Source organism: Epargyreus clarus, unplaced genomic scaffold, assembly GCF_041222505.1.
Source record: "Epargyreus clarus isolate Ecla_fem2 unplaced genomic scaffold, WU_Ecla_fem_2.2 ptg000036l, whole genome shotgun sequence".
Classification (NCBI taxonomy): Eukaryota; Metazoa; Arthropoda; class Insecta; order Lepidoptera; family Hesperiidae; genus Epargyreus; species Epargyreus clarus.
Genome location: NW_027332241.1, coordinates 4,127,039 through 4,141,990, shown reverse-complemented (window position 1 = coordinate 4,141,990; position 14,952 = coordinate 4,127,039). Strand labels below are relative to the sequence as shown.

Below are 14,952 nucleotides of genomic sequence, written 5' to 3'. Positions count from 1 at the left end.
CGTACGTATGGATCCACAGAGTAGTTACTTACTCCTTACACTTCAGATGAAATTGTAACCCAATCATGTATTTTTCACATACACAGACGTAATATGAAAGTGACATTATATATTAAGGAATACTTACAAATATTTCTTGTTCTCGTACACATCTGAGAGGCCTAGCACGTGCGGATGTTCTATTAGTTTCATGATGGCTATCTCTCTCTCCACCTGAAAATAAAATGGTTACTAGTTAATTCTTAATAGGTACACCAAATCAAATCAAATCGACAAATAAATAATTATAGCACAGTATAATATATCCTTATACTGTGATTATAGTTAAAAGACTAAAAAACGCTAAAATCTCACAAGGAAAATCGTTAATCCTGATTCCTGAAGTTCCTGATGAGGAGAATGGGATGAAATTATTAAAAACGTGTATTGTCATCGGTTCTTTATAATTGATCAACATTTTATATTAATCGGACCGTTCATAGTGGATAAAAATCGAGTTCAAAGAATCCGTTACATACATACAGGTCAAGCTAATAAAAGCGTAATAAATATACCTACTTTTTACACATAAGTCTGACGTAAAGATTCTCTAGTCGAAAGGTCATAGAACGTTAGCACAGAATAGTACCATCGTCGTCTACTTCGGGGACGGCTTAACCTATAGTGCAGCGTGTGCAATGCATACGAGCGCCGCCGTCTATGGAGGCGCCGCGGCGCTCCATGAGACAGCTAAAAGCATCGTCTTGGACCATCATGGTACAACAATGATATGAGAGAAGCGGCGAGCCAGCGCGGTGGCCGCACTTATCAAACGCGAGCGCCCTATGGGAAAATTGGAAAAAACTTTCTTGTCACGACGGCAAAGTTAATAGTTATAGCCCTGGGGTCAGGCCTAGTGGGCGCCATGGTGTCATTGCACACGGGCGCTACACGAGCTAGAGCCCTTACCACACCCTTCAAAACGGAACACAGCAGCGTCTAACACTGGTGTTATGAGGCAGAAATAGGCGTGGCGGTGATGCCGCCGGAGTCGAACCACAAAGGGTTCTACCACCTCCAAGACAAAGCTTGTAAATATTTCTGTGGGAAATGGGTCTTACCATCAGGTGGACTGCATACTCGTTAGTTACAATCTAGGGAAACTAGGGGCGTTTCTCTCCGAAAAATATCAATTCTTGAATCGACTCGAATCGAAGTGTAATAAATCGATCCACAATCGAGGCCCAAATAATCGATTCTCCGAAAATCGATCTTGGACCTTTTCAGCTAAAAAGGGCGAAGTATCGAGTTCGATTTTCTAGTATGAAAGATCGATTCACAGATCGATCCATTAGTGAACATCTATTAAAAAATATTTTGGTCCAAAAGATTGATTATTCGATTAATCGATGTCAGATCGCCATCCCTACTATACTCGGCTCATCTTATATACAAAATCCAAAGATAGAGGTATAATTGGGGACATCTAGTCTGCAAAGGTCTTATGTAACGACTGCAATGCCCATATATTCTAGTATTCTAGCCACAAACCCCAGATTAGCTGGAAACTTTGCTTGCAAGAGCGATCTTAATCCACTATACCTAACCACGATACATATATCGTGCCGACCTAGTTTAAACTGATTAATCTATTTGAAGGTTTAGGTCTATATTATTATACTCTTATACTATATAGTGAAGGTGGTAGAACCCTTTGTGGTTCGACTCCGGCGGCACCACCGCCACACCTAGTTCTACCTAATAACAGCAGTGTTAGACGCTGCTGTGTTCCGGTTTGAAGGGTGTGGTAAGGGAGACAGACTTTTCCGAGGCGTTCCAGCTTGGTCCTCAGGGGGAGCGGCACATCTGTGGCCGACTGGCCGCCTATCTGGGGTTGATTACAGATGTCCATGGGCGGCAGTAGTCACTTACCATCAGGTGGACTGCATGCTCGTCTTGTACTCGTATATTATAAAAAAAAGAAAAAAATACCTACTATACTTTTATTTTTGTTCCTTACTTGTAAATCAAAGAGCTATATAAAATGACTGGTTAAACTTAGAAAATAATAATAAAAGAATCCGCGTCATTTATTGCGTATACACTAGTTCGACGACTTAGTTTTTTATGAGATTGAAGAAACGAGCTTGGAGTCTACCTGATGGTAGGTGGTCATTAACGCTCATGTGACGAACCATAAACCTTTTTTTATTTTTGAGGGGACACTTTCAAAAGGTACCCGACGACGTGGGTACGACGCCGGATTATGTGCGATTTTTACCGCACTAAAACTCCCCCGGTGGCTGTCCTCAGCGCTTGGTGGAGAACTCCGGGATCTCCGATGGAACACAACCGGAGTCCTCCGAGCGCGATGCCCCGGTCGGGCTCTGCCCTGGGAGGAGCACTTTACGCTCCTCCGGCACACCTGGTGTTTACGACGGCATGCGAACACACATGCCGCCGTCCTTCCCGGGGTTGCTCTCCGGACGGCTCGAGCTCCCACTCTTGCCGCCGGCAAAAAACGAACCATAAACCTATTCACAGAACAGGGATCACAAATCATAGATGCTTTGGAATAGGCTATTTGACACTATCGAAAATATGCTACAAACGAGCTTTTGCCCGCGGCTTCGCTCGCGTTACGAAGTAATATTTTCATCCCCTATTTTATCCCCTTGGGGGTAGAATTGATCAAAATCCTTTCTTAGCGGATGCCTACGTCATAACATCTACCTGCATGCCAAATTTCAGCCCGATCCGTCCAGTGGTTTGGGCTGTGCGTTGATAGATCACTACGTCAGTCAGTCACCTTTGAGTTATATAATAATATATTTATATAGATAGATAGATTGTGGTCATCCTATTAGACAATAACGTAACAAACCGTGTTTACATTTAATTTGTACTAGAATATGCAAAATATTTCTTTATCGCATTAAAAATACAATCATCTTTGAATTTTTCTGGAGACTAAGATGAACATTGAACGCGGCATATGTAATTTAGGGTTTATTTAACCCATTGAGGTCACTCAACCCGAATTCTATGGAAGATTTATGTCCAGCAGTAGGGGCTTGAGAAGACTGATCGTCCAAAAAAATCTTAATAGATCGAGAGTATTCAAAGGATCTAGCTGCTAAAATTACTTATTTAAACAAAATTAACAACACTTACATAAACATAAACAAAATATTAACCTATAGTGCAAGTCTTCAAAGGTTAAATTTACATGTCAATGAATGTTTTGTGTAAAAAATACATCATTTCCCGTAAAATGCAATTTTCAAAATCCTCACAGATATTAAATTGCATTAAATTAATAATTACGATATCCACAAAAATAAACATAACGTTATACTCTATTTCTAGTTTTGTCTCTACAAGCAAAAACAGTATAAATTTGAAAATTCATGTTTAATCTAAATATACCTAATGTACGGAAGACTCATTGACCTTTAACAGGTATTGTTTCAAAGTTTCTTATTAAAATAAATCAACAATACGAAGTACTTTTCATAAGTTCCTTCACCGGGGAATGGATTATTTGCGTGATGTACTCAAGTACTGAAAATGTTCATCATTTTACTTTATAAAATTCTTTAATTATACTGCGTCATATTTTCAAGGTTACCATTGATTAATACTTGGTTTCTATTAAAACAATTGTTATTATAATTATTCATCTATGTGCTCAAATTCTCACATATTTGATTTAAGGACAATATTTTTTTAAATAATATTTCGTCTTTGTTTGTTATTGGTGAAGTATTTTTTTTATTTTACTTATTAAAGGTGTTACCTATGGTCGCCGCCATTTTAAAAACAAGGTTTAATGTTTTAGATACATGTAATACTCACTTTCATAAGAACGGATTCGCTTAGTTTTTCCCTGTTTATTATTTTGATGGCCACCTTCTTCCCTGTCACACAATGGACTCCTAGTTTCACCAGACCTGGAAATAAAGACATTTTAAATTAACATTTTTATTTATTAAATTTAATCTGCTTGGACACAACAAAATATTATTAACGCCATCTGTTGGTGAGTAGTTAAAATTGTAGGTATGTCAATAACTCTAAAATAACTGCTGATTTTGTAAGCTCATATGCATAATTACCCTATAGAAAGTAATAAGTGCCTTTGCACTAAATTTTAAATATACGTTCTATTATGTATTATATTTTGTGTGCATAAATAAACAAATAAATAAATAAGTACTTATATAATATTTTCAACACTAATAGTGTAAGCTAATAGTGTATATTAAAATTTAACATTCGCTTAAACACGACAAAAAGATTATATTGTATTAACGCCATCTGTTGGTAAGTAGTTGAAATTGTAGGTTTTTAATAAACTGCCGATTTCCAAGCTCATACTTTAAGCTTTAATTATATTAATATTGATTATATAATATATGTTGTACAGTATTGTAAAAAAATACACACGAGTTATAGTCCGCGCCAAACTGCTAGTCCGCTCTGAAGTTGGTTCGAGCAGGTGTAGTCATACAATTTGCTATGGCGACGCAATTCATTTCTATATTCAGAGCGGACTAGCTTTACGCGGACTATACTAAATTTGATCTAGCTATTAGGCTTCGAATACAACCACTTATCTGCCATAATGTATAAGGTTTTTTTTATAATATAGGAGTAGCAGACGAGCATGCAGTCCACCTGATGGTAAGTGGCTACTGCCCATGGACATCTGTAATCAACACCAGATGGGATTAGATGTTCCTACCTGAGGTCGACCACAGATGCGCCGCTACCCCGGAGGACTAAGCTGGAACGCCTCGGAAAAGTATATCTCCCTTACCACACCCTTCAAAACGGAACACAGCAGCGCCTAACACTGCTGTTATTAGGTAGAAATAGGTGTGGCGGTGGTGTCGCCGGAGTCGAACCACAAAGGGTTTTACCACCTTCTATTACGGTTATCAGAAGATGACGTTGATTGGCGTATTAAAAACAAATTTTCAATCAAAATTAGTATTTATGACTCTAAAAACTTGAAAAATAAAACATGTAAATATTTTATATACGTATCTATAATCATATGTTTCCTACAGATAAAATATATCATTATAAACACAAGAAGTCCTGGTATAAAGTCAAGACGTCGGTTGCAAAGATTCAATTCAAGTTTCCCTGAAGTTTAACCACTTCTTTGATCATAAAAGATATTTATAAATTGCTTTATTGCGTGAACAAAGCGCCTTCTACATCAACAAGAGGAAATAAAGAAAATTCTTGAGAAAGTATCTATTTGCATCACTCATAACAGTTCTTTGAAGCGGGATATTTATATAGAGCTGTTATTAATACTGATTTTTTGAAGTTAAAACTTCTAAATATAATGGTATGTATAAAAATAATGATAAATTAAATAAACACAATTTTTATCTTTTATAGTTTTTAGGGGTCCGTACCCAAAGGGAAAAAACGGAACCCTATTATTAAGACTCCACTCTCTGTCCGTCTGACACAGAGCTCTATTTCCTGAACCATGATAGATAGATAATTGAATTTTTAACAGAGTATGTAAAAATAAAACAAACAACAAATATAATATATGAAAAATTTTGTGGTACGAAACCCTCGGTGTGCGGATTCGACTTACACTTGGCCAGTATATTATATATTAATCTTATAAAATTCTCGTGTCACAATGTTAGTTACAAAATTCCTCCGAAACGGCTTTTCCGATTCTCACCAAATTTTATATGCATATTCAGTAGGTCTGAGAATCGGTTACTATCTATTTTTTTAATGACCCTAAGTGATAAGGGTTGTTCAGTGTTCACCCTTAACATTTTTATATTTATATGCCAACACAACGTTTGCCGGGTGCGCTAGTATTATTATATATTAGACATTTGTGGGGTTCGTTTATAAATTTGTATTTACCTTAGTTTTATATTTTCATACTTTTTTTGTTAGTTTGTTGATGTTAGTTTTTTAATTTTTTCATCATATTATGTAGGTATTTATCATATATTTTATATTTTAAAATGGAACACGCTGCCGTGTTTAATCAAATCTTATTTCGCATCTTTCTTCTTTCTTTCTTATATAAAATTAGAAACCTAGGGCCGCCTTTTGAATTTTAAACCACTTACTTACGGTAGACAGCCTAGCTTATGCTAACTAATGACTTACGGGTAACTTGGCAGAGAAACCAACTTAAGATTATGCAAATATAAGTCTACAAACTCATTCTAAGCGTTCTATTAGTGTTTGTCTTAAAATCTTAATAACATAACGTGTATTTTTTATGTACGTAAAATTAATACTAAATTAGAAAGCCTTGTAAAGGCAGTGATAGCTTAGTGGTTAAGAAACTCGGCCTCTCGATCGAGGGGTCCGAGGTTCAAATCCCAGGCACACCTCTGATTTTTCAAAGTTATTAGCGTATTAGAAATTAATTATCACTTGCTAAACGGTGAACGAAAACATCCTGAGGAAACCTGCATATGTGAGATATTTATAAAAAAAAATCTCGAAGGTATGTGAAGTCTACCAATACGCACTTGTCCAGCGCGGTGGACTATGGCCTAATCCGTCTCATTATGAGAGGAGACCCGTGCCCAGCAGTGGGACAGGAATGGGTTGATGATGATGATGAGAACGCCTTGTCCCTGTAGTTCCGGGATCAGAATATGGCTACGGTATCCCCTGACTGTCGTAATAGGCGACTAAAAGGGGGCTTCCGAGGTTGCGGGTGGTAAGAGTGGGACGACCCCGAGTAGGACGGCGGTATGTGTGGCCGCATGTCGTCGTACACACCAGATGATGTGGCGAGCTTTATGTTCACCAGGGCGGAGTCTGATGGGCAACACGCTAAAAGAACTCCGGTTCCTTCCTTTGGACATCCCGGAGTCCTCATCGCAGCGTCGAGGACGGTCACTTGGGGTCGCTTGACGTAAGTGCGTTAAGAATCGGTGTATCTCTTCTTTCAAATACTGTTTATACCAAAACACAGCAGCGACTACCACTGGTGTTAGAAATACGTATGGTAGTGACACTGAAGTCTGCCCAAAGTTGTACCACTTTAAATAAAGTTAATTAAGTGTTAAGTGCCGATATCATAAAGTAGAATTCGTTTTAGAATGAGAAATGCTAAAATACAAGTCGCCAGAAACAATTTACTCTATATTATTTCATGTCGTTACGTGCCTCACTATAGTGCCTCACATTTTATAAAAATACTAGCTGACCCGGCAAACTTTGTACCGCCTCAAAATCTATTTATCAAATATATTTCCTGTAAAATATAGTCTATGTTACTCGTGGATAATGTAGCTTTTGAATGGTGAAAGAATTTTTAAAATCGGTCCAGTAGTTTTTGAGCCTATTCATTACAATCAAACAAACAAACAAAGTTTTCCTCTTTACAATATTAAGGATAGAAAACTGGGGATTTGAAGCCATTTCCTTTTTTATATATAAATAATTCCTGGCAAAATAATTGTCTTGGACATTTATCACTAAATAAGCATATAAATAAAATATCCGAATTTAACTCGGACTTCAAAAACCGAATCTAAAAGACTCTAGCGGACTGAGCTAATAGCTAAAAAAAGGGTGCTGGACTCACCCCATTAGGTACTGAGTCTATAAGATAAAATTTTGTAAAATCAAATATAAGTTCGTAGGTGATACAACCCTTTGCGGTTCGACTCCGGCGGCACCACCGCCTAATAACAGCAGTGTTAGGCGCTGCTGTGTTCCGTTTTGAAGGGTGTGGTAAGGGAGACATACTTATCCGAGGCGTTTCAGCGTAGTCCTCAGGGGTAGCAGCGCATCTGTGGCCGACCTCAGGCAGGAATATCTCTATCTGGGGTTGATTACAGATGTCCATATGGCGGCAGTAGCCACATACCATCAGGTAGACTGCATGGTCGTCTGCTACTCCTATATATTAAAAAAAAAGTACTTTTTAGATTGCGGGCCTCCATTCAACCTACCAGCCCGGGTCGCCACTACTAAAAGAGCGTTTTTAAGAAGGTAAAAGGGTGGTAATATCATCTCTAGAGTTATCATTGAAAAGGTCCTAAGAAACACAATCGTAATAATTGAATTGTTTATTGCATTGTAGCTCATTGTGTCACCGTATGTTCGCCTGAACACACCTTACCTTTAACACAGAAACTTAGAAGACATGATTTTAGTGTTCAAGTAAGTTTTTATTACTAACTTTAAGGTAGATTCCCTTTGTGGTTCGACTTCGACGGCAACACCGCCGCACCTATGTCAGGGGGCCTACCACCATCTTTTAAAAACTATCATAGTTCAGGAAAATTTTATTTCAATATTGCATTAACATTATTTTGTTTCTTACCACGACATTCTTAAAACATTATTTTTAATGCATGATTAAAATAATATTGAATTAAGAGATGGTAGTAACCAGGATAATAATGACAGTGTTAAGCGCTGCTGTGTTCCGGTTTAAATGGTGTGGTAAGGGAGGTATACTTTACCGAGGCGTTCCAGCTTAGTCCTGAGTAAGAGCTAGTACCTACTAAATAAACATGTCGATATGACCAAATAACAATGAATGCAAAATCTTCCTTGCAAATATTCCCCATTTTAGGCCGAGTCTTAGATAGACTTTTTTACGTCTAAAACAATGGTTTCAGACATTTGCGAGCGCAATTAAAATCTTTGCAACCACATTCGGTCTAGAACACATCTAAATTACACGAGCATAGTAAAAAACAGTGGAAATATTTTAAAAGAACACACTAAAATGTTGTGGTAAAGCTTTACTCGGAGTTGTGTTCATGTCGTCATTATTGTCCCACTGCTGGGCACGGGCCTCCTCTGTATGAGAAGCATTAGGCCATAGTCCACCGCGCTACCCAAGTGCGTATTGGTAGACTTCGCATACCTTTGAAAACTTTAAATACCTTCTCAGGTTTGCAAGTTTTCTCGCGTTGTTTTCCTTCACCGTTAAAACAAGTCATAATTAATTTCTAATATGCATAATAACATATCTTTTAAAAAATTTCGATTCGAACCTCGGACCCTTCGATCGAGAGTCTGAGTCTCAACCATTGCTCTTCAGCGGAACAAAGCAGCGCTTAACACTGTTATTAGGCAGGAATATGTACGGCAGTGTTGCTTTCAGAGTCTAACCACAAAGGTTTCAATTAACTCAATTTACACTTTATTTGGAAGAAAGGTCCTCAAGTGGCGACTACGTACGCAAAAGGAGTTCAGGTCCCCGACCAGGTGGACCGGTGACCTGAAGACAGTGGGAAACCGCGGGATGCAAAGGGCACGGGACCGGATGGAGTGGCGCCAATTAAGGGAGGTCTAGTGGACCTCAAAAGGCTGATGGATGGATGGACACTTTATTTAACTATTTTTTTCCAGGATACTCCTGCTAATTCCGATGGTAATCTGCAAACCTAACACAGATTACACCGCTGCTTTACAAGCCATGCCGCCAAGTGTGGCGCTGTTACCGAGAATGGAAACGCACAATCCTGCTGATGGAAATTCTGTTAATATTAGTAAGTAGTACAGTAGGAGACAGGGCCGAACTTACCGGAGCTAGAGCCTTGGGGCCTCCAGAAAATGGGGGCCCACAGTAGAGAAAAATATCGAAATTTTGACGATTTAATTTATAAGCAACTTATAAGTTATTTCCGAACAGTGAGGAAATTATTTTATATTTTGGCAATACGAGTAAACTTTAAGTTATATTAAGTATATTAGGGGAAAATAACCAGGGGAGAAGTGAAGCTTCTTAGTCTCGCGTTTGGGGTGATTGCAGATATGCGGCAGGTGGCAGTAGCTACTTAATGGAATCCATGAGAATTTCCCCGCGTTAAAAAATGTAGCTACTTAACATCAGGTGGACTGTATACTCGTAGGCTACTGGTTTATTATAAAAAAGTATTTGTTCAATGGTTGAAACCTATAAAATGAAATGAAATGAAATAAAACGAAATGAAATAATTATTTGCTGCACTGTGTATACAATTTGGTGTTGGCTACCTATTTTATATCAAAGTTCTCATATTAAAAATATATCTGATGATAAGTGACTCTTGCCGCCCTGTGGCATCTGTAATCAGGGGGCCTACCACCATCTTTTTAAAACCATTATAGTTCAGGAAAGTTTTATTTCCTCCTTAAGACAGTAAAATATTCAGTCATACACAGTTGACCAAACTTAAACCCTTATTATTTTTTCGCTTATCCATTGTATAAAACCAACTGAAATTGTCATATTTTGCTTAAAAAGTTAAATTTCCTGCCAAAAAAGTAAAAGTATGATTAAAATAATATTGTGTTAAGAGATGGTAGTAACCCCCCTGCCCTCGTGAAGATTCCTAGCTGAGTTTGGCAAGAGATGTGTTGCAACTCACAACACAGCAACCACAGTGCTCTACCACCTTATTTATTTGTATATGAAACGACCAATAAAATTAAAGCCTATATACTCGCTTACATTAGATAAAAAATATACTGAGTTACGCTTTCCATATCCCTTTATATTGTTATGTTGACTATGAATTTTCTGTGGCTTCGTTCGCATTGTTAGTTTCATTACATAAGCCTGTAATATAATGTATGTACATTATCATATACATAAATCACGGTTGCACGTGGTCGTGGGTAATCATTAATGATAATGATAATGAAATAATTAAAAAATTAAAGGTGGTAGAACACTTTGTGGTTCGACTCCGGCGGCACCACCGCCACACCTGTTTCTGCCTTATAACAGCAGTGTTACCCGCTGCTGTGTTCTGGTTTGAAGGGTGTGATAAGGGTGATATACTTTTCCTAGGCGTTCCACCTTAGTCCTCAGAAATGTGTTTAAATATGTGTAATGGTGGCTGCTACAACAACAAATACCAAAAATAAAAAATCTTAAAAAATAAATGGCGTTCGCGATACAAGAAACCACTATTTTTCGGCGTTTTTCACTTTATTTACAAGTATTAAACCGTAATAGGTTGACAGTTTAAATATTCACTTATATGGCCGATATGACACCAAATACTAAAAATGAAAAACAAATGAAAATTCGGTGATACGGAACTCTCCGTGTGCAATTTCGACTCGATCGTGGCCAATTATTTTTTTAATGTTTTAATTGTTGTCTTTTATAGGTCCTCTTCAAGTTAATCCTCTGTTCCAAGTTCTTCTAGAAGAATCGGACAGTAAGAAGAGAGTGCAAAGATACCGAGACATATAATCGGAGACAAAATAAATAAATTACTGTGACTACTGACTACTATTTGTTTTTTATTTACGTTTTGTGTTTTTTACTACTTAAAAATAATTATATACATGTCGGAAAAGGACAGATCTCATTGACATCATTGATATAATTTATGGGTTTTGTGGACGTTGTCATAGGGTAGATGCAGGCACAAACACAGTAATCACAATATTTATTATTATTAACATTTATAACTTCGGATTTACAAAGTTATATTTATAAACATAACATAATATATCTATTTACAAACTATACTACTACTACGAGCTTTTGCCCGCGGCTTCGCTCGCGTTACGAAGTAATATTATTAACTAAGAAGATTTATACAAACTATCATCCCCTATTTTATCCCCTTGGGGGTAGAATTGATCAAAATCCTTTCTTAGCGGAAGCCTACGTCATAACATCTACCTGCATGTCAAATTTCAGCCCGATCCGTCCAGTGGTTTGGGGTGTGCGTTGATAGATCACTATGTCAGTCAGTCACCTTTGAGTTATACATATTTAGATTACGTTACAAGCAAAGGATTTGAGCAGCAGGTTCAAGGTAGTGACTACACGCTCCAAAGCACAACAAAATAATGATACTCCTCGATCACTCACATTATCTTATCCATGTTTCCCCACCGCGCGGCTACATACCTCGACTCCGCTAGAGACCTCTTAAAAGTCTCTACTCTGATTCGACATCTACTACGATAGCAATACAATGACTGTTAATTATAATTTAAATCAATATTCCCTTCGATTGATCGAGTACCAATAATATTACTAAAATACTAAAGTAACAGTAAGTCTAGCTATATTAAATAACTTCTATGTTGTATTCGACTCTTCCTCCGACATACATATAAGGTCACTCGTGCGTATGTCCGTCCGTCTGTCACAGCCACTTTGCTCCAAATCTACCAGACCAAATGAGAAATTTGATACTCATATGCCTTTCCGTGATCCCAAGAAGAAGGGAGAAGGCAATCAACTGAATTTTGAATTGGAGCGTAAGTTTTTGGGGGCAAAATAAAAAATTTAAAAAATGACAAACTGCATCGTGTGGCGTAGCAAATGAAAGGGCCTCATGTGGAGATCTTAAATATATTTTTGGTATATTTCCTACAATCGATAATTTGAAAGTTATTAAGAAAGAAGAGGAAAAATGATCGTTCTAATTTTTTTTTTTTTTTTTTATAATATAAGAGTAGCAGACGAGCATGCAGTCCACCTGATGGTAAGTGGCTACTGCCGCCCATGGACATCTGTAATCAACCCCAGATAGGATTAGATATTCCTACCTGAGGTCGGCTACAGATGCGCCGCTACCCCTGAGGACTAAGCTGGAACGCCTCGGAAAAGTCTGTCTCCCTTACCACACCCTTCAAACCGGAACACAGCAGCGCCTAACACTGCTGTTATAAGGCAGAAATAAAACTCACTAACAATGATAATCTCACTAACAATGATATACTACACGTAATAATTAAGAGCCTTTATAAGTATTTTATTCAAATAGTATTCACGAACCCACATTTACACGTAATCCTCTTCGTATTAAGGTTACCGTGTATTCATTCCCTATTTCCCCGACAGCGCATGTTAACGAGTTGAATGCCGGATTCATTCCCGCCTGTTTCCTCTTGTCAATGCCTGTTAACTTGTACATCGAAGCTGCATTTAAACGTTGGATTTAATACTGTTGCAATCACTTATGTTGAATATATTTTGAGGAATATTGTCTCACTGTTGGGCACGGGATTTTCTTCGAATATAGAGGGTTTAGGCTACAGTCCTCCATTACCAAATCAGTTAAAATAAGAAGGATTAAGAACATCATTTACCAAAAAGACAGAGTGCAGTTTAGTAGACTAAAAATACCTTTAATTATTTATGGATTTTCTAAGCGCGTAGGTTCCTTTATTGTATTAAGTATGTTTCTTTACCGATAGTTCCTATCTTATATCCACATGATCACAAAGAACGCTCTTTTTATTAAGGTTTATAAAAAAACAAGTAGTATTCACACAATATTCCCACTTCATACGTAATCAAAATCTCTTCGTATTTAGGTTACCGTGTATTCATTCCCCATTTCCCCGACAGCGCATGTTAACGAGATGAATGCCGGATTCATTCCCGCCTGTTTCCTCTTGTCAATGCCTGTTAACATGTTCATGGAAGCTCGATTTAAACACAGATTTAAGCTGGATTTAGTACTATAGTCATAAACTCTGTTAAATTGTAAATTATTGATGTAATTACAATTCTTGGGCGCGGAGAAAGATTAAATTATATTCCATTACAATGGCCAAGTATGTATACGATTTACGTACCATTAATCTCAGACTTATACAAATAGGAAATCATCAATCTACTTAATAAGATATTAATATGTGTGACAAAATTAAAGGTTTTGTATGAAAATCTTGATAATATCGAATCTATAACCCTCTATTTTTAATATCTTGGGTGATTTTGCCAATTATTAATTACTTAAAAGCATATAGTATCGAAAAAACAAATATCAACATTATGTAGCGCTTAAATCAAACAATTTCCATCCCCTGCCAGATATATAAATGATTAATTTAATTTTCTCCTTCTGGGTCTGGGTGTTTGTGTATTTATCTCTGTGTGTGTCTATAACACCCACGAATGCCCACGATAGAGGGTTTACTAATGTGGCGCTGCCAGTGAAGAAAGCGTCTTATAAATGAGGGTACTGTAGCTATAGATTTACAAAGAAAATACATTATTAAGTTGAATACCTACTCTACGTCACGTTTCCATGGGTAATTCAGGATAATAAGAACAAAAATATCCTTACAAACAAATACTTGAACATTTTGACTTTTTCAAGCTCAAAATTACGAAAACCCAGTTTCTATAAGGATCGTCTCATTAGTGTTGTAAGTCTCACTAGTGATGTGTAATGCATTGTAAAATGTTCAATGAATGACTAGACGTATTCAGGTCAGCAGGACGTATTCATTCATTCCCGTGTTCAACACTGAATGGGTAAAAAGGTATGACTGATGAATTAGAGAAAAAAATAAGGGTTGTTTACTTTTTTATCTTATTATAGCAGCCATAAGTATGTGAATTGTGAAAATAGGGTATTTGACTATAGTGAAAATATCAATCAATCTGTTGTTAGTTTAAAAGCAAATATTTTTATAAGCCAACTAAGCCCAGTTTTTTTTTTATAATGTAAGAGTAGCAGACGAGCATGCAGTCCACCTGATGATAAGTGGCTACTGCCGCCCATGGACATCTGTAATCAACCCCAGATAGGATTAGATATTCCTACCTGAGGTCGGTCACAGATGCGCCGCTACCCCTTAGGACTAAGCTGGAACGCCTCGAAAAAGTCTGTCTCCCCTAACACTGCCTTTATTAGGTAGAAATAGGTGTGGCGGTGGTGCCGCCGGAGTCGAACCACAAAGGGTTCCACTACCTTCAAAAATTAGAAAGTCCGTGTGATCTTTTTAATAAATAAATAATAAAATCATTTAATTTTCATGTTCGTCCACATGATTAAAACGCACGAAATTGGCTGAAGCTAGTGACGTCACCTTGTAAACATTAAATGTCAGTCGAACGTTAATCACACATGACAAATAAAAGGGTATTAAGTCTAAAAAGGCGATTTTTTTTATTTGCGTTTCGAATTCCATATTTTTTTCTCTATAAATTGGCCTGACAATGATATTTTTAGGCCTATTAATTTA

The 14,952-nt window shown here is 37.2% G+C and overlaps 1 protein-coding gene across 1 annotated transcript in view; it reads right to left on the bottom strand.

Moving 5' to 3' along the window:
* The window catches only part of sff (BRSK family serine/threonine-protein kinase sugar-free frosting), a 51,310-nt gene that overhangs the window by 34,662 nt on the left and 1,696 nt on the right, over window positions 1-14,952 (bottom strand). The window contains exons 2-3 of the mRNA XM_073092366.1: window positions 3,838-3,932; window positions 128-213 (exon numbers count right to left, since the gene is read on the bottom strand). Coding sequence (XP_072948467.1) covers window positions 128-213; window positions 3,838-3,932 — 181 coding nt within the window. The remainder of the gene's footprint in view (window positions 1-127; window positions 214-3,837; window positions 3,933-14,952) is intronic.